The 26,520-nt window shown below is 38.6% G+C and overlaps 1 protein-coding gene and 2 pseudogenes across 4 annotated transcripts; 1 reads left to right on the top strand and 2 right to left on the bottom strand.

Moving 5' to 3' along the window:
- Positions 1–1,915: 1,915 nt before the first annotated feature.
- Positions 1,916–3,430, bottom strand: LOC149022400 (uncharacterized; annotated as a pseudogene).
- A 3,813-nt stretch (positions 3,431–7,243) lies between these two features.
- LOC149022399 (prefoldin subunit 6-like) lies at positions 7,244–19,735 on the top strand. Of its 4 annotated transcripts, none has more exons than XM_089150520.1 (6): positions 7,244–8,248; positions 8,389–8,459; positions 8,547–8,671; positions 8,770–8,830; positions 10,522–10,619; positions 19,332–19,735. In XM_089150520.1, the coding sequence occupies exons 1-5, from the start codon at positions 8,164–8,166 to the stop codon at positions 10,576–10,578; spliced, it is 399 nt and encodes a 132-aa protein (XP_089006646.1). In that variant the 5' UTR covers positions 7,244–8,163; the 3' UTR covers positions 10,579–10,619; positions 19,332–19,735. The 4 variants fall into 4 exon arrangements, with proteins under 4 accessions (XP_089006646.1, XP_089006644.1, XP_089006645.1 ...); XM_089150518.1 differs by lacking the exon at positions 19,332–19,735 and adding an exon at positions 17,497–19,324 and having other exon boundaries at positions 10,522–10,608; XM_089150519.1 differs by lacking the exon at positions 19,332–19,735 and adding an exon at positions 17,497–19,324.
- Positions 19,736–23,742: 4,007 nt separating this feature from the next.
- Positions 23,743–26,520, bottom strand: LOC149022398 (putative disease resistance protein RXW24L; annotated as a pseudogene).

Raw genomic sequence — 26,520 nt, 5'->3', positions numbered from 1 at the left:
AATTGCCTCCAAGCATGACTCCATTTGGGTCTCTTGGGTCTACTCATATCTCCTCAAAACGGGAATGCGGAAAAAGCTATTAACTCTGCAGGCCTCGTGCTCTTTACGCTATCTCTATCCAAATCTCCTCTGGATCCTCCACTTCCTTCTAGCTTGATCCACGGCATCCGATGGGTATTTTGTTCTCTCTCCTTGGTCCCCAAAGCGTTTATGAGTCCCACATTCCCATAGTTATCCCTCTCTCCTCTTTTATCTCTAATGGCTCTGGTCCCCTTCCCATCCTAGTCTCACACAAGTTTAGAACTCCCTCCCTCCCTTTTCTTCCTTTGCTTTAAGATACCGAAGCTCTGGTCCCCATCCCCATACTAATACCTTCCATCGCCACCTACGCTTGGAACCTCCTTAAATCCACCTCCCCGGTCCTTGGGCCCATCTAGTTTGGTTCAAAGGCCACATCCTCTGCCACTCCCTCACCCTTTGGAGATCCCTCAACCTAGCCCTACTTACACAGTCTTTCCTCATCAGTCGCCACATCTGCCAATCCAAGTTGTATCCTCTATTGGAACAGTGTTGAAGACCTTGACCACATCTTTTTCTCCTGCCCTTTCTCCGGATCTATACAGAGTTTAGCCCTTCTTGTTATTTGGCCTAGATCGAGGCGTGTTTATGGTTTTGCTCAAGATTGGAATTGGATCCTAAGAACTTTCTACGGCTCCTCGATTTGTGATCGAAGTGGGGAAGCTAGTCTTTGTTACTCTTGTTCATCACTTATAATGGGAATGCCATGAGAAGATGGACTCCCAAATCTAGATCCCAAATCATGATTTGGAATGCCATCTATTTTGATGTTTTTTCTAGGCTATCTTCTATTCCCCGCCCACTCTTTCTGACTCTCCAAGGAATAGGTTGATTGTTAATTCCTGGAGTCTTAGATCCTCGCTTCGATCGCTTCCTTGACTGCTTGCTTTGCCCCCCCCCCCTTCTTTTTTCTTCCCTCTCTGTATTTCTCTTTGGTTACGGATCTTTAATATAATTTCTTATTCATCCAAAAAGTATATATATTCATTCTTATGTTCCCAATTTCTACCTAAGTATAAAATAACTAGAGCAAAGACTTCACATGTGGCTATTTCATCAAGACATACTACATCAAAACTTGCTCCAGAACTTGCTCCAAAGAACAAGATACTTTGTAGATGTCAGATCAATAAGAATTGTGACAACTGTCCTCATTATTAATTTTTATTTTTTATTTTTTTTGGGGTAGAACAAGAATTGTCCTTAAGAAGCATAAAACAACACTTTTCAAATACATAATTGGATCCAAACCAAAACAACTACAGGACAGGGAAGTGCAAAACATAAAATAGAACATGGAGTACAATGTACATGAACTCACATATTGCAATGTTGATAGAAGAGAAAGCAGATTGCGTTCCTTACCCGCAGCCTCAACGCTTAATCTCAATGTCCAGTTTTTCAGCAATCCTCTGAAATTCATGAAGATACGAATACATAAACTTAAGTCACTTGAAGAAAATGTAGACAGACATAAAAATCACATAATTCAGAGGAAAAAAGATTACTGTTTTGATTTTTTTTTTAAAAACCTCACAGATGTACAACTCCATATAACATGTTTTGAAATAAAAGACTTACACTTCTTTCTGCTTGGTCCCGCTGAGTTTGAAGGTCGCGCTGATTCTTCTCAGCTAGTGCTTTTCCCTAAACAAGAAGAATTGGTAACAAAAAAAAGACTATAGAAGAAACTGTTGTAAAGTTGACTTCAAATGGATCAATGTAAATGAACAACACATACGTATTCTATAGTTAACATGTGGGAAAAAGTGAAGCGGTTTGGGGTTTTTTTTTTTTGGTTTTTTTGTTGTTGTTGAGGGGAAGGGGGGAGGCATACCGCACGTTCCGTCTCGTTCTGCTCTCTACGCCGTACTTCTGCTTCAGCCCTTGCTACAGCAGCTTGTTCTCGTGCCTTCCCCTCCCGTGCTTCTGCAGCTGCTCTTTCTGCTCGTTCCTTTGCCTCCATTGCTGCCCTTTCACGAGCTTCAGCTTGTACCCTCTGAACAGCAGCACGTTCACGTGCATCAGATTGAGCCCTTTCAGCTTTCAGGTGAGCTTCAGCAGCTGCTCTGTTACGGGCTTCTCTGGTAGCCCCTCTCCACAGCTTGTCTCCCCTTCTTCCTCCATTTCAATCTCCCCGAGCTCTTTCACTCTCCCTCTCAATTCTCCTTTGTTCTCTTTCTTTCTCCCTCTCTCTCTCCTTCATGATCTGATCTCTGTTGTTTCTCTCTAAGTTCTCTTTCTTGAGCATCTTGCTGGACTGCTTCCCTACTTCTTGCAGCCCTTGCAACTTCTCTCTCCCTAACTTCCCTAGCATGCTTGAACTTTACCTCAGCCCTATCCATGGCCTCCTTCATACAGCAGCAGCAGCAGAGTTTGTCTCTATGCCTTCTTCACTAGATAGACTATCAGCATGTTCATCACCATTACTTCGGGATCTACCCATGGCAAAGTCTTCCAGTTCATCAATTGAAGAGACACCAGAACTCTTCGCTGAATCGGTAACTGTCCCAGGACTATGGAAGTTTTTAGTGGAATGTGGGAAGGTGGAGGCCATCATTAACTTTCTTCGTACTTACAGGTGCAAAAGATCCTTTATCTCCTTTCAAAACTTGTGTCAGGTTTAGGAGGAGATTGTGAAGGAGGTGGAGAGCTTGTAGGTTGTGTAAGAAGAGAGATCTCAGAGACCATTAACCATACATCATCAACATCTGCCAATTTTTTTCAGATGTTGGGGTCATGTCTACCCAAGAACTTGTTTCATTAGAATCAGCATTTACAAAATTAGTGCGAGAACCAGCATGACCAGCAGCTTTATTAGAATGTGATGAAACACTGGGGATGTCAAAAAAGGTTTGATGGGATTCCAGATAATTGTCAACAGGCACCTTCATCTGTGAAGTGTCTTTGGACATCTTTACAGTAGATTCATCCATGCTAGGGATTTTTCCCTCCCTTTGTTATTCATCTCAGATGAAAACATGGGTACCGACTTCCCCAGGCTATCAAGAGGATCCATATCATCTGATACCATCCCATTACGAGTTGAACATCCAAATATTTTGTTTCCAGAATTGCTGGGCTTACTCATTTGCTCCAAAGCATCATTAAATATGTCTGAGGAGGATAGGTTGATGAAGGAGTTGATTCCAAGACTACAAAGGGAACATCCATCATGCTGGCAGTTGAATTAGTTGGAGGAACAGTAGACTGCCAAGGGTGATTCATCTCTGAAGTTGCTCTGTGGAATGAAATATCAGCCTAAATACCATCTAAATGGAATAACATACACACAGATCCTGAAGAATAAACTAACTATAATCTTCAAAAACGGATAAGAAAAAACCTGCATCAATTTTGCCTAATTAAAAATAAAAATAGAGAGCACTGGAAGTACCACAGACACATATGTACTACAGTAGACCTTTTTTTGGTCAACCATAGTAAATCCATGTGAATGATCAAACACTGAACAACTAGTTAGGAAGGAAGCAATTGCAAGCATGAGAACCGATGAAAATTTTAACAGCATTAAAACAAAATTTCACAACATCCTGTCCGACTTTCCCTTTCCACAAATTAATAAATAAAAAATAGACAGACAAATAAACAAGTTCTTTAGCAAGTTCAGATTATGCCTGTTTCAGCATATATTTTTTCATTAATTTTTACTAAACTCTGACCCAAAACTACCTAACATAAAAGCATACATTTTTGTGGCCTGCATGACGCTGGATGGATGGAATATGAATGTCAAGTTCAACACTATGGTACCTGTAAAAATGGATGCTCATATGTGTACTCAAACCATAGGAGTGTGATTTCCTATTGTTTAGCAATTTGACACTGTGACAGCATCCTCCAAAATCTGAGGCCACCTTCTTATTCAATATGGTCACAGACTCACAGGATGAAAAGCTGACAACTGACTTATCTATTTTTGTGTGCCTTAGAGGGTGCAATAAATGCATTCATATTTACCGTGCAGTTAGTAATTCAAAATTATAATTGAAACAGTTACTTTATATACTACTACACTAGCACCCAGAATACACAGGGACCTATAATATCCTTGCACATAAATAAAACGTCAAACACTACCTTTCCTATAGTATAAAAACATATACTACATTTTCAAAATCTCTGATGCATATAACCGTATCCTATAGAAAGGTCAATCATTTCAAAAACTTCTTAATAGTATATTTTGCAGAAATAATACTCCCCAAAAACAAAGACTCGAATTCAAAAGCTATGCCACAATATGCATGCACGTTCCACAGAATAAATAATGAATCCAGAAAAATAGCCTTGTCTAGGCGAAAGTAAATGTTGGAATAGTTGGAATGAGCTAATTCTTGTGGTTCTATCTCTGCCTATAAGTCTAGCAGATCAGGTCCTAGCACATCTCATTTATTTTTGCTGTGATTCCTTTTTTCCCTCTAAGGTTTACATAGATGAGTCTAGGGCTATGTCTAGAATTCTATATGAGTATAGCCTTGTCTCAGGACAAGAAATTAATCAATAGAAACCAAGTATATACTTCAGCTCTAGTACCCCACATATCCTTAGAAGTGATGTTTGCAATCTCTTTTTGGGTGTTCCTGAGGTCAGCAACCTTGGCAAGTATGAAGGAATGCCCCCTCTGAGTTTGGTGTATCTAAGAAAGCTCTATCCCTATATTCAAAACAGCTCACAATAAGCCTGCCGGTTGGAAGAATAGCCTTCTTTCACCTGTTGCCTCTTAGTCTTCCAAGTAATGCTATGTCTATGTTTTGTCTGTCTTCTTCTACATGTCATGCTTTAAGTGGAGCTGTCAGCACTTTCAAGGGAGTGCATCGGGTCAAATGGGAAAATCTTTTTCAGAAGCTAAAAAGGAGTGAAGGCCTTGGCTTTTTATAGGGATTTGCATCATATATCATAATGGCGATACCAAGGCAATTCAAGGTGTTTAGGTAGTAAAGCCCTTGGGAATGGCCTTTGCAAGCTTAGGTGAGTATGGTGGAAAGGACAGAATTGTATGGTAAACCGGTTCGGATTTTATGTGCTGGTTCTACAAATGTATGTCGAACCAGAGGCAATGGGCATCATTAAATTTATTCCCTCTATGTGTAGAGAAGCTCTAGCACAGAAGTGGATTCTGTGTAAAAATGCGGGGCACAATGAGGCCCGTGACGCTGATTAGGGTTATCGATGTAATTTCACGATAACCTTAAAAGCCCTCAAAGCTCCTCATCACTCTCGTCTCTCTGCACTCTGGTTGTCGTCTCTCAACGGCACTTTGGTAGCCCTAGATAAGCCCTCTCGTCTCTCTCGTGTCTCTGTCCATCTCTCGACTCTGTCGTCTCTCTCTGCTCTCTCTCGTCTCTCTGCACTCTGGTTGCTCGTCTCTCAACGGTCATCTCTCAACGGCACTTTGGTAGCCCTAGATAAGCCCCTCTCGTCTCTCTCTCGTCTCTCTCGTGTCTCTGTCCATCTCTCGACTCTGTCGTCTCTCTCTGCTCTTTCTCGTCTCTCTGCCCCTCCATCAACGGCACTTTGGCTCTGTCTCGTCTCGCTTAAGTATCTGGGTTGCTGGACTCTCCAAGTTTGTCTGCCTGCTTTGTATTGGAGGTTGAAGAAGAGCATCAACTGATTTCGCCAGAAGAGGAGCCCTTGCATCTGTGACTGCCCTCGCCCGTGGTATGTTTTTGTCTAGTCCTTTTTCGGCAGTAATTTATGTTCGGATTCGGGTGAAATTAGGGCTTACCCTAACCTCTGGTTGTGGATTCTGCGTTGTAGTTCGAGCAAGGTTACCAAAGAGCTTTTTGGTTGTGGATTCTGCTCTCAAGGTCTCTCACCTCGTCTCTGTCATCTCGCTCTAAGGGTGTGGATGACTCTGCTGTGCCAGCCCAACTATTGAGCTAGTGTAGCTCCCTGTTTCTGAATTAAGCTTTGTACCTACTGCTGCTACGGCTCTTTAATAGTGTGATTTGGACAGTAGAAAGCTAGAATTTTTCCATTTCTTTGATTAACTTAATTAAATTGATGTTGCTTGTACAAAATTGATTAAACTCTGCACTTTTTGATCGTTTCTTGTGTAACTTGAGGTCGATATTCTTGCAAGAGGCTGATAACTTGAATCTTCTGTTATATTTTATACATTTATGATGACTTGATTTGACTTGGCTGCCTATATATATGTAGCTTCAAAATGATCTTCTGTTATACCGGAAATTAATCTTTTGTGAGTAGCAATTGGATTAGTCATGGGAACTTTTATTTCTTCTTCTAGTGTGATTTCTGCAGCAGTTCTCAGTTCTCGTAAGTCTCTTATGTTTTTGTTTTGATGCTTATGGTTCTAAAAGCTGTTTGAAGGAGGAGAGGATTGCTCTGTTACAATTGAAGGATTCTCTCAATTATCTGCATGGTTTCAAAATTCCCACCCCCTTCTGAGTCTTAAGATATGATTATACACTATGAGCTTAAGGAATTTTGTGTCTATTTTCTATTCATAAACTGTTTTTCTCTTTTCTTGCCAGTTAAAACTGTATTTTTTTCTCTTAAATTATCCACTTAGTCAAGATTCTTGGTGATCTTAGTTTCAAATCATCAATATTAGATCGGAACTAATAAGCTTCACATATCCAAATTGAGACCAGCAGTAGTTGATCATGGTCCTGCTTAATCTGAGATGGTGCATTTTCAAATTTTTTCAAATTAGTGTTTATTTTGAGAGCATGATGAAATGACTTTCTTTTTCTTTTTCTGGAAACCAAAGTGTTGTATTTAATTACCTTTAGAAACTCTGTATCCAACTAAAGCTTTTGAACACCACGAATGGAGTCAAAAGGTTGTTAAATGTGTTTTTGGCATCTGAGCAAAAGCACATGTTCCTATATGGAGGTACTTCAAATTTGGATTGCTAACTTGGATATGTAGTGGATTACCATCAAGAGATTGGAGTTTAATCAATTTTAGACTTTCTAGTTCATGGCATGAAGAAACTAGAGATTTCAATGCTGCACCCGAGACTGAAACATGTTTAAGAGACAAAGTTCTAAGACGGCTAAAGCCTTTGAATGACAAAGGTGGAACAGGGATTCTACAGCTCACAAGTATTAGTCGAATCTGGTGCTTAAAGGAGAATAAAATTGGAAGAATACTATGATGACGACTACGAGGGTAAAGAACATCAATTTGAAGTTCAAGTTCTGTCAAGGATAATAATGAGAGGGATATGTGTCCCAGTTGTCTATCTCTGAACAGGTTTGAAGAAAGGGTATTGATGGTTATTTGAAGAAAAAACCAAGGTATTTCAGGTCATGACCATAATCCCCAGTTAAGTGCAGTAATAGTAGAGTATGAAATGGAGACATTCTTCATAGAGGGGCTTCAATAAGACTGAAGAAAACTTGATTGGATCAAAGAAAACTTGATTGGATCAAAGAGTGCTGGTTGCTGATAAAAGACTAGAGGACCACCTCTATATGCTTAAGTTGGTGGGAATGAAATCTGATTCTTAACTGATAAAATGGAGTGAGTCTTAATCAAATTGGGTATTTCTGTTTCGTAGCTCTTAAGTCTTTACTAATCAAATGGATTCTTTACTTAGCCACCGACCAAGTACACTTCAAGCACACTTGAAAACATCAATTATAATCTCACTTGATTTTATGTAAGCACCTATGTATGAATTGAACATGCATGTTTAGTTATTTTTAATGTCTTTTATATTTATCTTTTTAAATATTTTATTAAAAAAATGTACCCATTTTGGCACAGAAGTTGTACATACCATACAAGATTCTGTGCCAAGATGTGCCAAAGAAACGTGCCCATCTGTAGGTTACCATACAAGATTCTGGCAATGATTCTGTGCCAAATTTGCCCACTTCAGCACATAAGCATAAAAAATGGATTCTGTGCTGAAGTGGGAATTTTGGCACAGAATGGTTACCATATAACTGACTGTACCATTTTTGCAGATATCGAAAAAGTACCGATCTATATAAATTCGGTGCGGTACAGTTTCAGCTTTCAAATTCGGTACCGAACTACCGAAGCTGTACCAATTGACACCCTTATCTGGACTAGGTGAGAACAATGGCGTCTTCTTCTTCTTCTGCACTACGAGAACTACAGCACGAGCTGGAGATGAAGGCCAATGATCTTAGTAAGCTCCAAAAAGGCGAGTTCTTTGTTCTCCTCTCCTTTGTTTAGATTGCTTCCAATAAGTCTCGAAACTCTCTAACCTTAGCTTTTCATCTCAAGTTTTGTTTTCCTTACTTTTGGAAGTCCATGAACTTGATAAATTCATTCTCATTTCAGATATTGCAAAGAACCATCAAGTAAGGAAGAAGTATACCATCCAGCTTGGTGAAAATGAACTTGTTCTCAAAGTCAGTTTGATTTCCTCTTCGACTTCCATTTATTGTTTTTCCACCTATTGTCTTTTCCTCTGATTGTTATTTTTTATTTGTGTATAGGAGTTGGATCTTTTGAATGAGAATGCTAATGTGTACAAGTTAATGGGTCCAGTCTTAGTGAAGCAAGACTTGGCAGAGGCAAATGCTAATGTTCGCAAACGGATTGAATATATCTCTGCTGAATTGTATGGTGACTTTGTTTTTGGGTATTCAGTTTCTTTTTTCTTGCTTACAACTAATTCTCAAGGGGTTCCTATTCTTCTTGCATTTTGTATTCGGACAGAAAACGTCTAGATGGTAATCTTCAAGATCTGGAAGAGAAACAGAATAGCAAGAAGGATGCAGTAAGTACTTTACCTACCATTAAGATGCTGCTGTGGGATGCTTATGTGCCTTACTGAAATGTTCATGACTTTTCTCTTCACCATAGATTCATGATTGGTTTTGATTACTTTGAGTTAGTTGGATTCCTAAGGGAGTAGTTATGTAACTAATTTTTCCCCCCTTCTTGGGGGGAGGGGATGGGGGAATAAACAATTCCATTGAAAGGGCCAAGCCCCTAGAAGGGGAGAACAAAAATTTTAACTAGGACAAGCTCAGAGGCATTCGATGTTATGAAAAGACAAGAACCTAACCTTGGGCAGGTTTCAAGGAATTGATGTTTTCTTTTGTTTTTCGTTTTGTCAATTTAACTGTACACCTCCATACGTCGATAGTCACTTTACCGTTTTGCAACATAACCTAACATGACAAAATGCAAGACAGCAAACTTGATAAGATACCCGTGATTGAATTGTCATTGTTGTTGCTTTTAAAGGTGTAACTTTCTGTTTTCTAAGGAGAAAATGTAATATGCAGATGGTAGACGTTGGATTTCCATATAGATTTACATTAAGTTGTTTTTGTGTTTTGCATGTTTTTCGTAAGTTTTATTCAAGTCATTGGTTTTAGACCATAGTGTAAAGATATCTTGGTGATGATGAGACAAGTGTTGCTATGATAATGTGGTTTCAAGTTGCTGACATTCTTCCACTGGCAAGATTGTTAAGGGGACAAACTGATGCAATCCTACTCTTTGAAGACCCTAAATTTGGGTGTTATGGGCCCACTTACATTTATATGGATCAAAATGCAATGGGAGGACCGTAAACAAAATGAAGTGGTCTGCAAGTAAAATTTTAGAAGGGAAGATTGGTAAATAAATAAAGTAGGGAACAAGTGGGAAATTATGAAATAATTTTTTTTTGGGTAGAAGGGAATTATGGAATAATGGGACTGAACTCGGAAGTGAAATAAATTAAAAGAGTGCCAATGTCATGAAGAAAAAATAATCAAAATCTGGCAAATCCATCTCCCAGCTGTACGAAGGGGTGAAATGGCTGTCTTGGTGAGATTGAGAATCTTGACTCAATTGAGTTAGGATGCCTCTTTGTAACATGATCTGGGTAGTCCTCTGTTGGTCCAAAATCTCAGTTTGAGATCTGAACTAGAGAAGAATCTTGATTGAGTAGTGGCATTTTTTATATTACTACCTACCTTGTCACCCTCCCACGAAAAGGTGACATGATCTTGTTTTTTATATTACTACCTACCTTGTCACCCTCCCACGAAAAGGTGACATGATCTTGTGGGGTTTTTGTTCTATGCTGAAAATAACCAAGTCCAAGAACACATGAACCGATATGTCTTTTGATTGTTTCAGACTTCTGAAAGCTTGCAACTTCAATTCTGCAGTCTTCTATTTTTAAGTTGAAATTTTATGATATTGCAGCTAAATATTGATTGACTTGATGTGACTTAATGGTAGATTTTTGATTACCTGTTGCGGCTTCATGTTGAATTTTGTTTATGTAAGTTACATAATTGATATATTTAAAAAATTATGCTGGAACGTGATATAGATTGTTGAGGCATCGCTTAGATGCTGCCTAATGGCCTAAGCACTTAGGAAGGACCTGGACCACCTTGAGTTGCCTTAGCTCCTAGGTCATTATGTTACTAATGGCTTCTTAATGTCTTGATTCTTGTTTTACAGATCTTAAAGCTACAACAAAGAATTCAATCTCTACAAGCTGGAAAAGCAAAGGCATAATTTAATTTGAGGATGTGGCCTTATTAGGCAGTAAGTGCTCTGTGAGTGACTTGGCATTGAATTGTCATATCCCTATCTTATAACAGGGATGGTTCTGGATAATTTTTTCCCCTTGCATGTATTGACATTACTGTTAGATGTGGGCCTGTACATCCCACTTAATACTTGAATGACGGGTTGCTTGAATGTAAAGTTATGTCACTTGTCCATTTTGTCCCAAGATATATTAGCATGTAAGGTTACACATGAATTGCTTTAGCCTGGATGGTACTGAACCTGTTTCTTCTAGGATTCACTCAGTTGAACAATTCTTCTGATTCATAATGGCTGTGGCAAACTGAATAGTGAATGTAGAATCACAAATTCTTTTCTTGGTTGGTTTTATTTATGAGCTAGTCGGTTAGTTTAAGTTTATGTCCATGAATAAGATATCACTGAGTATGTTGTTGGCATCTCAAAATGTTTCTTCTTGACTACATTATTTGCTATATAAAGTTCCCTCTTTTGGTTGGTGATTCAGATTGTTATTTGTATCTCTGGTTTTCTACCACATATTTGTGCTCTAAAAGATCTAAAATAAGGGGTTCAGGAACCCACCTGTTTACTTGGAAACTGCCAAAACCCTTTGGAGACCACCCTGGATGTGATCCCAGGCCAGTACTATTATGACTGGGATCCATATGAAAAAAATTTCCTTATCCTCTTCCAGTCCAAACGGTGAGGATTGCATTGTGGATCTGGCAAAGTTTTGTATGGGTTGATGTTGTAGCTCAAAAGATAGTCAATGTTGGGTGTAGGCACAATTGGTGGCATTGACATTTGGTCTGACCCCTGGATCCCAGTGCCTGAAATTTTCACTTGAAGTTAGTTTCTGCATCGTTATTGGTAACTCGTCTGATTCTACTTCAGAGTAATGGAATAATCTTCATTTTGACCTCCATGTTTTAACAAGAGATTGTTTCAGTTGGTCTTACTACACCTCCTATAATTAATCCGAAGCTAGGGAACTCTCTACATTATCTAGACAAGATAGGAGGAAAGGTTAACTTTTCAATGGAGCAAAATCTGGAAGCTGAATGTCATATCTAAACTTGATTGGCAGGTACTCCTAAGGGCTATCAAGAACAGAGTAGTTGTGTGTTTACGTTGCTTGGACCTCTGCCACTTTCTGCAGTTATCAGTAAATTAAGGGAGATGAGCACTGATATATTACTATTCCTCTCTCTTCGTAGCTTTGCCTTCTATGGTTGCTCCTTTGCTTGCTTTGTCCATAGACATCCACATGGCACCAAGCAGCACTATACACACACATGAAACTCATGCTCATCATCACTCAGCTCAGCTAGCCTACACTACAGTCTGTTTACTTCATTAACAGAAAGACAATTGGAAGTCACACCCAGTTGTGTCCAGTGCACCCCTAGCAGTTTGATTGAGTGCCAATCACACACTGCTGTATTCGTATGAGGTCTCAAAGGTGAATAGTCTTGTTTGATGGAACAATGTAGGCAAGAGAAGTTGACAAAATAGATCTGTTACTTTGGTAAAAGGATTGGCTTTGAGGGTTGGGCATGGGGGCTTGATTGCCATTGACTGTCGCTGTTCTCTAATTGTCCTAGTATTGCTAATGGCAGGTTGATAATGATTCAGTGAGCCAAAAATCCCAGCTTTGCTGAATTGGAAAAAGGATCTTTTCATCTTCAATTAAACCTGGGAGGCAAATGTGACTGCTAAAGTAGAGATTTATAATTTTATTGCCCAATCAAAGATACTGAATCCTATATTCTGCTGGTAAATCTGTTACTCTAATCAGAAGTGGTTACTCCTATCAGAAGTGGCAAAAGGTTTTCTGGATAGGTTTTTGCTAGCTTCACCATATACTGTAGCCCAGGACTTCAAAATTTGAGATGTAGAAGATATGAGATCCCCTCTCTTGATCTCATATTTGGGTGATTTTGGTTAATCCAGATAGGAATCCATGGTCCCTAGACAAATTTGAGAATCCCTGACAGCGGCCCTGCTTTCCTCTTCTCTCAGTAAAGCTTTCTGACTTGTCAATGGTTTATAAAAAGTTAGTAGGTTTGATGGTGCTCAACTAAGCTGGAATTTACTGTTTCTGAATATGGATTGTAAAACAAATAACAGAGGACCTTGGATTCAAAGTTCATTGAACCAAGTAATTGTCCTTGGTGGATGAGGTCTGCATGTTAAAAGATGAAGAGGCTTTATAATATTTATCTGCCACCTCTTAGAATAGGACTTTGATTCTTTGATGCATGGTTTGGCATCTGTGAGAAGATTTGGTCTTATGTAAGCCCCAATAGGTTGAGGTCTATGAGTTGGCCCATTTGTTCCATGGGTTTAAGTTGTAAGGGGTCTTCAATGTATAAGCTTTATAATGGGTAGTTTATTAGAAGTTTTTTTTTTTTATGATAAATGATGATTTGTCAGTGAAGAAAATAGGTGTGTTACAAACAAACGAGAAAGAGGTGTTGGTACGCAGTAGGAGCAAACCCAGGGCCCCACTAAGAAAGGACTCCAGCATATTTCAAGATCTCAAAAATATCTTGGGTTTTTTCGGTGTAGAAGCATTGATCTTGAAATCTGAAAGTGAACCAACTCAATTGGAAATTTGGGATATTGGATATCACTGAGATCTCAGTGGTTACGCTCATCTTGGTGGGAAACCATGTGATACAGGTCTAGCTCCAAAACAGGGCTTGAGTGCCCAGCACCTAGAGGCTACTGCTCAGCAGTCATATTAGCAGCAGCAGAGTTTTCTGTACCTTTTTTTTTTTTGGGGGGGGGGGGGTATACTAAATTTCTCTTAGGCTGTGTTTTTATGAAAATTCTGCCTAACTTAGGTAAGGGCAGAATGGTTTATTAGTTCTTTATTTTATCAGTTAATAAGCTTGTAAGGCCTTCCATGTTTTAGTGTGCCTTTCTTATCGTAGAAAGTGCCCAAATTCTGAGTCTACGAGTCCTATATCCAGCAGGTTTTGAAGTCTTATTCTGAGGGGAATTCAAAATTTTTTTTTGGGTCAAGAGGGGAATTCAAATCGTTAAGGCTGAATAGCCAACTATATGTTCACCGCCGAATCAATGGAATGAATTACATGAGTAAATGTACTAATTGCTTATCAGCTTTGCTGCTTTCCCCGAGGTCTGTCTGATCTGAGTCTTAAGATTACAGTGGTACCTTGGTATTTAATATCCAAGAAGCTTCAAATCCTTGGTGAGTAATATCCGGGGTGGTTTTCTAGGTTCTTGGTGGTTCAAGTGTAAGATCCAGATGTGGCTGTGGATTCAGCCTATATTTTTCATCGAGTACACTTCCCAACTTGATGACAAGGTCCCGCAGCAGGTATATTTGAAGACCAGCACTTGGCATCCCTACCTTCCCCCTTTTTGCTGTTTCTCAAACCCTAAACCCAACCACTTTCCCTCCTATTTAAGAGATTGAAGATCTCCATAACAAGCCATCCAACTTTGACTCAACTTTATACACAACCTTTCCATCATACCTTGGTCTTCGATCCTAATTTCGATCCTCACCCGATTCTGACCTCCCTAACTGTATAAACCTTCAATTTCCTGAAATTCCAAGATTTTCGGAACCCTAAGATAAAAAAAAAAAAAAAAAACTTATATTTCTTAATGTACCCATCCAAACCTAACCCATATTGAAGATTTCTTTTTAGTTGTACCTCAGAAACCCCAGGTTTGATCCAAGTTCACCTCATTTTAACCCCCTATGAACCACAATTCCCTATTTCAAGGATTTTATCTCGTATTACTCCATATCTTGAATCCTCCATTGAACCTTTTCTAAATTTTAGTCTAGATTCTGACATTAACCCATTAGGTCTCTTCCCAATACCAATTTGTCATCCTATATCATTCTTGTTTCAATCTAAGCTGTAACTTTAACACTCATTTGAGGTCATTCACAGAAGTATCCTATAAACCATAAAACCCAACTACCCTAAACTTTACCCTTCTAGCCTATTCTGCTTTTGTCACAATTATCTTGGTTATTGTCCCTCATTCAATTGAGGCTATATTACTGTGGTATACAAATACTTGTGTATGTCAAGGTCCAAGAAACGGGATTATTGCTTGAGTGAAGTTTGTGTGGGCTCAAGATTGATGTTTTCTTTTAATATATGTTCTTGTATTCCAAGCTGGCGTTTGATATTTATAAGTAGCTTGATGGAGAGTACTAATGATGTTACCCAGAGTCTGGGTCAATCTTTAGGACCCTCTTGAATAGAACCAGTAGCAAATTAGAGTTAAACCCTTATTGTTTGGGTTGAGATCTCTGTGGATAGCAGCTTTTTTTTTTTTAAAATACCAAACACCTTATGGATAGGCTGATTTGAAGCCTGTTGTAAGAGTCGATTGCCCTCTATTTATAATAAGGTAGAAAAAACACATACCCTTACTTGGGTAACAAAGAATAGAAAATTACATGAACTAAAACTCCTAAAATTGAATTCCTAATAGAATTCAATCAACACTCCCCCTCAAGTTGAGGCATAGATGTCAGTCATGCCCAACTTGCCTACTGTAGAGAGGAAGAAAATCTCTTTCCTTTAAACTCTTAGTGAAAATATCTGTCACTTGGTCTCCAGATCTTAGAAAAGGCATTTCGATCAGCCCTTGTTCCAGTTTTCCTTTGACAAAAAAATCTGTCGATTTCGATGTGCTTAGTTCGTTCATGTTGCACAAGATTATTGGTGATACTAATGGCCACCTTGTTGTCACAATACAACATCATAGAGTTTGGAATTTGAATTTCAATATCTTTTAGCAAATCTTTCAACCATAGTAGCTCAAAAACTCCACGAACCATAGCTTTGTATTTAGTTTCCATCCTAGATAAAGCTAAGCTACCACATCTTATTTCTTACTCCTTCAAGTAACTAGATTACCTCTAATAAAGGTACAATAACCTGAAATTGATTTTTTTTCAGGAGACCTAGCTCGGTCTGCATCAATGTAAGCTTCTATACTTGGATTATCAGTGGGTGACAAAAGTATTCATTTTCCAAGAGTTCCCTTCGATTATTATAGTATTTTTGTAACAACCTTTATATAAGTTGAATATGGATCATGCATGAACTGGTTTACTATTCCTACGGCATAAGCAGGTGTCTAGCCTAGTGTGGGATGAGTAAATAAGCTTCCATTCCTGCTTTTGATATATTCCTTTGTCCAATGGTTCTCCCTCTTTCTCCTCAAGTTTAGCTTCACCCTCAATAGGGGTATCAACTGTTTTACAATTAACATTCCCACTTTTGATAATAAATCTAGAACATATTTCCTTTCGGATAGGTATATACTCTTTTTCGATTGACCCACCTCAATTCCTAGGAAGTATTGTAATTTCCCAAAATCTTTAATCTCAAACTCTTTGCTAAGAAAGTCCTTCAATCTTTGGATTTCCTCACCATTATTCCATATGATGACAATATCGTCCACAAAAACAAAGAGAAGTGTGATATTGGTAACTAACTTCTTGACAAAAAGTGTATGATTAGCATTGCTTTGCTTGTACCCAATATAGGTCACTGCCTTCTGGAGGCATCCAAACCAACATCTATATAGACTTCCTCTTCCAACTCCCCATGCAAGAAGATATTCTTTACATCTAGTTGGTGCAGGTTCTAGTCTTTGTTCATAGCCACAGTTAACAGTACTCTGACATTGTTTAGTTTTGCAATAGGGGAAAAATCTCTTGATAATCAATCCCATAGGTTTGGGTAACCCCTTGGCAACAAGTTTAGCTTTCAACTTGTTGACCGATCCATCTATATTATGTTTAACTAAAAAGACCCGTTTACAACCCACGGGTTTTTTTCTTGGGGAAAGTGTAATAAACTCCCAAGTATCATTTTTTTTTCATTGCTTGCATTTCCTCTACCATAGTTGCCTTCCATCTCTTATCAGCACAAGCTTTCTGCCAACTTATAGGAACAGAAAGAGATGATAGAGAGGATATAAAAGCACGGTAAGAGTTAAGATAATGAGTCATAAAAAACATATTTAGCTATGGTGATCCTATGGTAGTAGGTGATGGTTCTACGATAGATGTTGCAGGTCGGCAAGGGTGGCGGTAGTAGTAGAGACTTGAATCGAGAAAGAGAGATGAGAAGTAGTGACGCTCTCTCTCCTTTCTTCCCTAATCGCCCTTTGTCTCTGATGCCATGTTGTAAGTATCAATTATGGTAGAATGGCTTGTATAGATCAGTGTGATTCCTAGCCATTCTACCATAATTGACTTCTGTAACTTCATGTTAAGTTCTTCTCAATTTCATTTCTATTAAAACTGGCGTGAACACAAGAAAATGATACCTGCAGGTCAGTATATGTATGTTATGGTATTTAATCACCAACAGTTTAGCATGGCTGGGGGTGTCTCTTTCTTCATTCTCAACAACTTGAATTGTCCTCTCTTAAATTCCCGAAATATCTGTGTTGTAATTGGCATCAAGCACCAGAGATTTTCCCTTAGAGCTCAGCTTGGGTGCTGGCCACATCATACGGTGCACGTTGCTCTCAACCATATGGGGTTCATTTACTCGACTCCAAACCCCATATTAATACAACTATTGGAGGTATTTTAGTTTCAAACAGTTGGAATTTGACCTAATGATTCTGCCCCCTGGTCCAAACTACATTGTTTACATCAAGAAGAATTCTTCGAAACTTCTGATTTTCATAATCTTATATTGATACTGTGTGCAAGTAGTGGATTTGTAGTGTAGACCAACCATATTGTTATTCAGTAATTTCAATTATTCCAGTTACTCTGGAGTCTAGATAGTCTTGAATTTGATTGAACTACAAACATATGGAATTTGCTTTGCTTCTCTCTCTCTCTTCCTCTCTCTTATGATGGTCATTGTTGTTTAGGTATTCTAATCAGGAAGTGTCATGTGGGGACTTGACAACTCATCTGTTCTGTCATATGTGTGCCATCTGCCTAGAATATAGGGAGATCCGTGAGAGGTCAGGCAATTACCATCCTTCTGATCTGAAATTTTCTGTTGTTACTGCTCCACCAATCCAAACAGTGGAAGCAGCTCCCCAAGAGTAGTTTTCTTTGAGGTGCTGTAATTCCTATTTTATGCTTGTTTCTATAAATCATTTTCTTGCAAGCATTTTGGTGTAATATTTTAACTCAAGACATTCTGGGTAACAAAGATTCTGTTTTTGTGACAAACATCGTATGGTTTTATAGAATATTTTTCTCATGCAAAGATTTGTCATTGCAACAAAATATGGAATTTGGCTTCCGCCACTTTTTCCATTAGTCTCCGCTATAGTATAGTCAAGTTGTTCCAATAGCAAGGTGAATAACCATCACATTCTGTCCCGTCAGTCCAATACTGGCATACCCCATACCTTAGGCTACGCTCGCCTTCTTTAGGCTCATACCGTCCTTCATCCTCCACTCACCTAGACCTACTTTGGAGACTCAGGCAAGGGAGTCTGCTTTCCCTACTTCACGAAACGAACTGGTTGAATTTTTGAGAAGCACGAGCAGACTGCTTCCTCCAGCTAGGATGCAAAACGAAAGAGGCGGGTTGGCCTCGAAAGAGAAAGGTAGAAATAGAGTTCGCTCCAGAATGAATTGACGACTTAGAAACCTTTGTGTGTGTGTGTGTCTATATATATATTTAGTATTTGAGGTGTCACGACCACGTTCAACTGAGTCCTGTAAATGCTCCTGTACAGAGAGGGGTTAGAAGAGTTAGGGGCAGACCTATGATATCCTTAAAGAGTAGTGGTGAGAAACGATATGCATAACTTAGGCCTTGATCTAGCATGACCTTAGATAGAGCTAATTGGAAGACAAGAATCCATGTAGGAGACCCCATTTAGTTGGGACAAGGCTTGTTATTGTTGTTGTTGAATCAGAAGTTGCAAAACAGAAAGCTAGGACTCTAGGATTTAATGGGGAAGCTTTGTCTGTAATATTAGTGATTATAATTTCTCGAGAATAAGCTGTGCTTATATCCAGAGAGACTAGGCAGGAATACACATATAGGGTTAATTTTGTAATGCAATTAGGTAAGGATAACCATCGTAGGGATCAAGCAGGATTCTGTTAAAAGTCTTTTTAACTTCAGTTTCAGTCCACTGAGATATAGGTATGGTTTTGTGAATAGAATTTGAGTTTTGTGAATGCGGCAGTGTTCTCCATGGAATTAAGTGTGGTTGATGCTCTCTCTCACTGGTTTGCCAGATTGGTCCCTCTTTCTCTTTTTTATTTTAAGCAGGTTGGTTATTTCTTCCCCTTACCTCCGCTGTTGTTTCTGTTATTACTTCACCTTATTATTTTCTTCAGTGTGTACTTCTACGTGTCTTTACTTTCTATTCCTGTCCATAATTGTACATACAGTCCAACAGTATTGGCTCGATCACATTTGCACTCTTCCTTCCTGAGATTTTGCATATACTGGCACTTCCTCTGTGGATGATCTATCCTGTTTAGTTTGGTTCCGCGAGTGATTCTGGTGTGAAAAACAAGCTTGTGTTTCAGACCAGAAACTCAAACCTTCAGACTTAGTCCCAACTTGAGTTTTGGACTAGAAAGTGAAACCTTCAGGTTTTAGTCTCAGTAATTAGATATTTTTTAGGAAGAAGGTATGCCACCAACTTTTGGATCAGTCTTTCTTTATCTAGTGCAAATCTGTAGTGCTCTTTCAATTTGATCTGGTTATAATTGATATTCTTGCTTCTAGTTATCAGTTTTGGTAGAAGACGATGAAGATTGCAGGCTTTCTCATATAGAAGAGTATGAATATGTACAGAATAAGAACAAACGCTGAATACTTTGGATAGAGAACAAAACCCAGAAACCATCAATAACTAATCTACAGACTGAAATAATGGGGTTGGCAGAGCATAAGAGATGGATGCCTACCAGCAGATCAGTGCTCAAAGTGTTGGTCTTACTTTAATGAGTTAATCTAGTTTTGTATCTTCTGTGTTCTACAAATTTTTATAATTTATACTTGACAGATTAAATTGGCAAAACACTACTGCCAAAACACACTACTGCAGCCTGCTTTAAGAGATTTCTTGTTGCAGCAAAACTAGGGCTGATTCTTGCCCAAATTAAAGAAACTTTCCAATTGACTTCCAGAAACCTCAAAAAGATCAGTCACACCCGTGAGGCAGTCAGATGTAATATCAGAAATTGATTCTGCATGATAAATTGGGAATATGTGAAGATGGAAATATGCTTGGTCTCTTAACCATCAATCAAGGGCGGAGGGTTGGAGGTGTCTGGTCACGCATATTTATCGCATTGATGATATAGCATTCTCCACTGTAAAATTATGCATGTGTTCGAGAACTTTAAATTGATCCAATAGGTGATGTAGCATTTTATTTTCGGTCTTTTTATTTCTTTAGGTTAGTTATTAACTCTAAATTTAAAAACAACTCTAATACCTAGCTATTATTAGGAAGTTCTACAGTTAAGCCCAAGTATAGAAGGAATGAATCATTAATCTGAACAAAATTATAAACACAACAAACACCTGCACCCATTCTTTATAAAACCCTTTAGTGTTGAAGCCCTCTGGGTCCCTTTGCTCGGCAACCAAATGCTGCACTTTTGCCGCCCTACAAATAAAACCGAAGTTCATGTGAAACGAAGAAGAGAGAAGGGAAGGAATAACATTAGGGTATGCTAGTCATTTTACATGCCATGCTTTTAGACATGGTGCAATATTTTGGCAAAATTTGCTGAAATCAGTGGTGGGTGAACCAAATTCCATACCAAACTCCGATTTTACAATATATCGCCGGAATATCGCAGGAAAATTGGTGAATTTCGGCGATTCGGCGAATTACGGCGAAACTTACCAACGGAGTTGCATACGCATGTTGACTATTGACGGACGGTAAACGCAGAAAACACATACAGAATAACAGGGAACCCTAATAGAAGAAGTTCCTTCGCAGATAACGAACGATGCATACAAAAATAATAGCAGGGAGAGAATTCTTCATTCACTGATGATGTTTAAGAGTCAAAGAAAGCGGATAAAGAAAGTAAAGTGAAAGAGCAAGAAATAAAAGTAGGCGAAGGTGATGGAAGCTATAATCGATTCTCTATTTCTTCTCTTTTTCCACTATAGGCATATGATCTCCCCCACAATTAGTGATGACGAAACTGATTTTGGAAACCGGAGAGACATGTTTCTTAAAGGAAATTCGTTGACCTCAAAATCGTTTGGTCCATCAAAATTAAGACGTAACTCGACAGATCCTAACTGAAATCAGCAGAATGTCTACGACCTTTGCCCTTGCGCGAGATGAGACTCCAGCGAGTGTGGGCCTTCTGTCTCCATAATTTTCATGTTGAGCCTTGAGGAAGGTTGTTTTAGTATTTGCCTCCCTAGCAAAGAAGCTATCAGACATACCTTGTAGAGCAATCTTCTATTGGATAGCCTCCAACTCTTTCTATGCCTTCTCCAGGGCGTCATTCAAGTTTGGGAAGGTCAGTAGATTTAGAGAAGCTGATGCCTTGGAACTGGGGAGTGAAAAAAAAAAAAAAAAAAAAAAAAAAAAAAAAAAGAGGAGACGAAGATGTTCTAGTACTCTTTCAAATCCAAAGTTGATTGCGAAAAAAAATTCCAAAATAAAAAGAATTTAAGGGTATAATTGATATTCGTTATGGGTTTTATAAATGAGGGTAGTGTCGTTTTTTACTTTTTAATCTTAATGAAGGGAAAAATAGACATTGCATATTCAATCTAAACAACCACTTAACTCCAAAAGTAAGGGGACAATAGTAATTTCATAAAGAACAAGGTTTGATTAGTAGTTGAGCCATAGTACCGGGGGGGGGGGGGGCAATGGTAATTATCCCTAAAACAAAATACTATAATAATAATATTACTTATAGAAATATTAATGCCATAGATGGAGGGATGATCTTCAGTTGGCTTCAAAGATTGAATTGAGTGATGCTAGTGAAGTGGAGAGTGTCGCCAAAAGCTAGAATCTAATGGTATTTTCTCCCTCAAGTCAGCTTGGAATTGCATTAGAAGGTAGTACAATATGGTGGAGTAGCATAGGGTTATTTAGGGTGTGAACTTGCAGCCTTGTGAGAGTGTGTTTGGGTGGAGAATGTTGATGGGACAACTCCCAACAAATTGGGTGGTGCAAGGATGCGGTACTGCCTTGGCATCAAAGTGTGTATTATGTGGTTTGAAGGTGAAGAGCATAGACCATCTACTTGTGGGTGGGCTTTTATTGGGGTGGTTTTACGAAATTCAGTGGCCTTTTACTTTTAGATGGGAACCGGGACAAACTCTAGAAGAGGTGTGGACATAATGGCGTGGGAAGGCCATAGTCACCTCTTTAGTGGTGTGTGGTTGGAGGGTTTCATTTTGATTCCATTCTTCACATAGATGGAGAGAAACAACAGGAAGTATGATGCATTTGGTTGAGGGGAGGATTGGGTGTTCAAATTGATTTTGTTGAAGCTTTAGTTGGAGACTTATAGTATGGAGGGGTTGGGGAGTTATGACCTGGAGCCATGGGAGGAAATATGATCGTCGAAATTGGGCAAAATTTCACTCGCTATCTAGAGACGCGAAACATGGGTCGAAAACCAGAAGTCTCAAATTTTGGTAATTTGGCTCAAATTTCACTCATTTTGCCTATATTTCAGTGAGATTTTTAGAATTTCATTGAAATCTTGAAAATTCCTGTGAAATTCTAAAGATTTCAAGGGGCTATACCATACAGGGCTTATGACTATGGACAGTGGCGGACCCAGGATGCAATAGTGGGGGGGCCGAAGAATGAAGGCCAGATAACCTTCCCATTTGGGGTCCCACCTCTAAACTATTTTATTAAATTAAATAATAGACACATATATTTTGTGGGGCCCACACATATTTAAAAAAAAAAAAGATAAATTATTGATAATGATATTTTGCTTTTGGACAAAATATAGGTAAAATTAAAATAGGTGGAGTTTCACTCTTGACCCCAAGGAGAACCGAACTTTGACTTCCTACGTGAAAGTGTTGATCTTTTGCCAATTGAGCCACCTTTCAGGATTTGTAATAGTTAGTTTGTTATAATGATTAGTAATCTATTGTTCCATCACTTTTGAATCTGACAGGTTGGGTTTCAGTCTAATGAGTTCCATTATTCGTGGTTGATCCTCCGAAAACATAGTTTATCATATACGGACAAAGTGAGGGCTATAATCATTCTCATGAAGTTCTATTTAAAAATAAAAATAAAAACGGTAACAACAAAACTATCAGAAACAAAAATATGCTACTACTACTACTGCTTATTGGATTACCGATACAGAGGAAATTTACAAATACCTCCTTAATGAGCGTGAAATGAAATGGAAAATAGGATACCAAAAACAGTAGAAATGAAAAGAAAAAAATATATTTTAATTAAAAATATAAAGTTAAACTTCAAAATCATGTCCTTGAAATCAAATCTGAGTACTTTTGGTGTTGGTTTCGAAGAGTAGAATCTTCTTGCTTAGTTTTAATTTTCAAATCATTATTGAAATGAACTGAAATGACATGCCTCGCTTTCAAGTCTTAATGCCAAAATGTATTTAAAAAAAGGAAAAAAATAAGAAAAAGAAGTCCGAATCTGTTCAATAGTGGAAAATGAAAAGAAACAAAGACAATGACCGAGAGAAAAACGTAATAACCATGACATATGTAATAGCATAAAAGATCAACTTAGATCAGTAATAGCATAAAAGATCAACTTAGATCATCAAGTACTCCTCTTCAACCCAGTGCTATTGGGACAATATCTGGGGATCAAATATTGATGCTGGTACAAAACAAATTTCGATTAAACTAAAGCAACTGCATGATCTGGTTCAAAAGGCATTATAAATAGGTTCAGAACCACAAATCCATTACTTTATTTAAAATACAGTACCATTTGACAACACAAGTTTATTTCCAGCTAGTGTATGATCTACAGTCATTTCCATGACCATGTGGATTCCTCTTGATGCGTAGTAGATAAGTCCCTTCTTTGAAGTCCTCACGTCTGCACATTAAAGCAATACATCACAGTCTAATGTTTATTAAGTTGATATCTAAGATGTTTATCGAGAAAAGGAAAAAAAGAAATTGATATTTAAGAAGAGGAGAGAGAGATTTCAAAACTCGCCTGCAAAAATGAACTTCGTTGGATGGAAGGTATATGTTTGATCTTTTCCCAATCGTCCCCACCTTCTTTAGTCCTCTCAATGAACTCTTTTCGCATGCCCAATGTGAGTTCCTGTAGTGTTGTAATGTGCCTTAGCCCATCTGGGATACACTTCAACCTCGAAACTGTATAAAGTTGTAGTTTCCTTAGATTAGGCATTGCTCCTTCCTCCACTTCCCAATACTTCAGCGACTTGATATGCGAGAGATCCAAACTCACAAGTTCAGGAAACCCCCCTGCAAAACATTTCATCTCAACTCCATCGTATGCTGCATATAGATTGAGTTCCTTTAATCTGGGCAACTGCTCCAGAATCACCATCATTTCTTCTTTCAAATGTGTCTCCCCTAAACACAAGAAAGTGAGATTCGGTGGGAAGTCATTGTGGTCAGGTAGCTTCTGCATCATTCCTATAATTCGGAGCTCATAGAGGTACACATGTTTCGAAAATGAAGGGAGAGTGATTTCAGACACTCTTAAAAATAGGATCTCAAGATGCATCAATTTGACTAAGGCCATAGACACTTTCAAACTCAATTCTTCAAATTCTAAAAATCCTTCCAATGCAATCATTTGTAGAATCCTGAGGCAAGTCAACATTGCAAGGCCATCCACTGACCATTTGTCAAGTCGCAAGCACAATGTTTGGAGCTCAGATAGATCGCCGATGCTACTGAAAGCATCCTTCCTACCAATGGAATTGTAAAATCCATGTGCTAACCTTGCAGTCATTGGACACATCAGATGCCTTAACTTACGTAATTTTAATATTTCAGTGGGAATAGACTGAATCTCGTCTGCCTCGGTGATATCAAGAGTTTGTAGGTTAGACAAGTTGCCAACCCAACATGGAAGAGTTCTCAAACCCTGTCCACGTACTCTCAAGTATTTTAGAAGAAAGAGCTTCTCTATTTCCTTGGGTAACTCTTTAATATATGGAGCAAGCTCTAGATCCAACACATTAAGTAGTTTGAATTTTCCAAAGAGAGATGATTGGGACATTGCAGTGAAGCAGAGCAATGAGCGGAGATGACTTGGAGAACTCATAGAAGAAGAGGAACCGTGAGAACCATCCTCAGCCATATTTTCTTCATCACCCCTTATGTTATGGATAGCTACACGACGATAACAATTGAAAGCCTTGTCAGGAGTGGAGATGTTAAGAAACATACCTTCCTTGGCTTTTGATGTTGCCAAGCTCAAGAGGAGATCGTGAATGATGAACGATTCAGGTTCTCCATTTGATTTCCACTTGGCAACTTGGATTAGGTTCCTCTCCATCAACTCCTCAAGGTACTCTTTTCCCGAATCTTCCATTCTTGAATTCTCCAAAAATCCTTCTGCAGTCCATAGCTGAATTAATCTGTCCTTCTTGATCTCAGTATCTTCTGGGAATACCCCAAAATACAGAAAGCAAGGCTTTAAGTGGAAAGGTAATTCGGTGTAACTTAGACTCAAAACTTCGTAACAATTTCCCTCTTTTAGATGCCAGTGCACACGATCAAACACTTGCTTCCATTGAACAAAGCTTCTTTTCTGCCTTTTTTCTGACATGAGGCCTGCCAATACAAGAATGGCAAGAGGCAACCCATCACATTTCCCAACGAGTTTTGCTGCTAGATTTTTCACCTCGTCGTTGTATTCCTTGAGACCTTCTTCGATGACTTTGTCGTCTTCTGAACGGAAGAATTTCTTCCAGAAGAGATTTAAACCATTCTGCTCGTCCATAAATTTTTTCTTGTATGGAATAGCATTCGGGTTGGCATGTATGGCTACCTCTTCATTTCGAGTTGTCAACATCAATCTCCGTTGTTGGCCATCGCATGGAACATGAAAAGAACGTAACAGACGATCCCAATCTTCTTTCCTCCAAACATCGTCCAATACAATGAGATACCTCTTCTTATTCTTGAGAATTGTTGAAAGCTTTTCCTCCAAATTTTCGAGGTCTATTGATGCCAACGTAATTTTTTCTTCTTCTTTGAGCTTTGGCATAACTTGTTTTATGATTTTGCGTAAAATGTTGTTCATACTATATTCCTTTGATATAGTAACATAGGCCTAACAATCAAAATGTTTTCTCACATCATCATTATGGAAGATTTTATTTGCAAGAGTTGATTTTCCAAGACCTCCCATCCCAGTGATTGAGACAACACCAGACAACATTTTGATTTCTTTTTCCAATAGCACCTTCACTAGTTCCTCTTCTTCTGTTTGAAGGCCAACCACATTTAAAGGCTTGTTATTTTGGACACCCGCATAAGTTTTAGATCGATGTGTTTGAGCAGGCACTTGAGTTTCCTCAAAAGGCTTAATGTCATAGTTCACTCGGTCATCAAAGTGCATTTTGATCTTTCCCTTGAGATCTTCAATATTCCTTCTCAGCTGATGGGCATCAATGAGAGACTTTGGAAACTTGATGGTCTTTTTCATAGCATTATCACGCTGGTTTCGAACCACGTTGTATACAAATGTATCAATTATATCTTCTGCCTCAAATGCCAACCCCCTAAGTTGTTTCACCCACATTTTTGCCGATTTGCTTCTATGAAGTATTGCATCTACATCCGTCAAAAAGGCTTTCATCATGTCTAGTTGTGTCTGGAGTGCTTCTACTTCTGACTTGACTGCTGAGAGATAATTTGCTTCATCTATCATTAAGATGCCTAGTTTCTCCACCAGATTGATCACAATCTCTACCAT

This window comes from Hakea prostrata, chromosome 3 (genome assembly GCF_041222555.1).
Source record: "Hakea prostrata isolate BN-2017 chromosome 3, UWA_Hpros_2, whole genome shotgun sequence".
Classification (NCBI taxonomy): domain Eukaryota; kingdom Viridiplantae; phylum Streptophyta; class Magnoliopsida; order Proteales; family Proteaceae; genus Hakea; species Hakea prostrata.
Note: the sequence above shows the minus strand (reverse complement) of the source record. Positions and strands in the feature narration are given on the sequence as shown.

What these genes read in the sequence shown, in the direction of transcription:
- LOC149022399 (XM_089150520.1), top strand. Translation starts at nt 8,164, where the DNA reads ATGGCGTCTTCTTCTTCTTCTGCACTACGAGAACTACAGCACGAGCTG. An exon ending in AAAATGAACTTGTTCTCAAA is followed by an intron (nt 8,460 to 8,546) that starts GTCAGTTTGATT and finishes ATTTGTGTATAG; the next exon opens with GAGTTGGATCTTTTGAATGA. An exon ending in AGAATAGCAAGAAGGATGCA is followed by an intron (nt 8,831 to 10,521) that starts GTAAGTACTTTA and finishes CTTGTTTTACAG; the next exon opens with ATCTTAAAGCTACAACAAAG.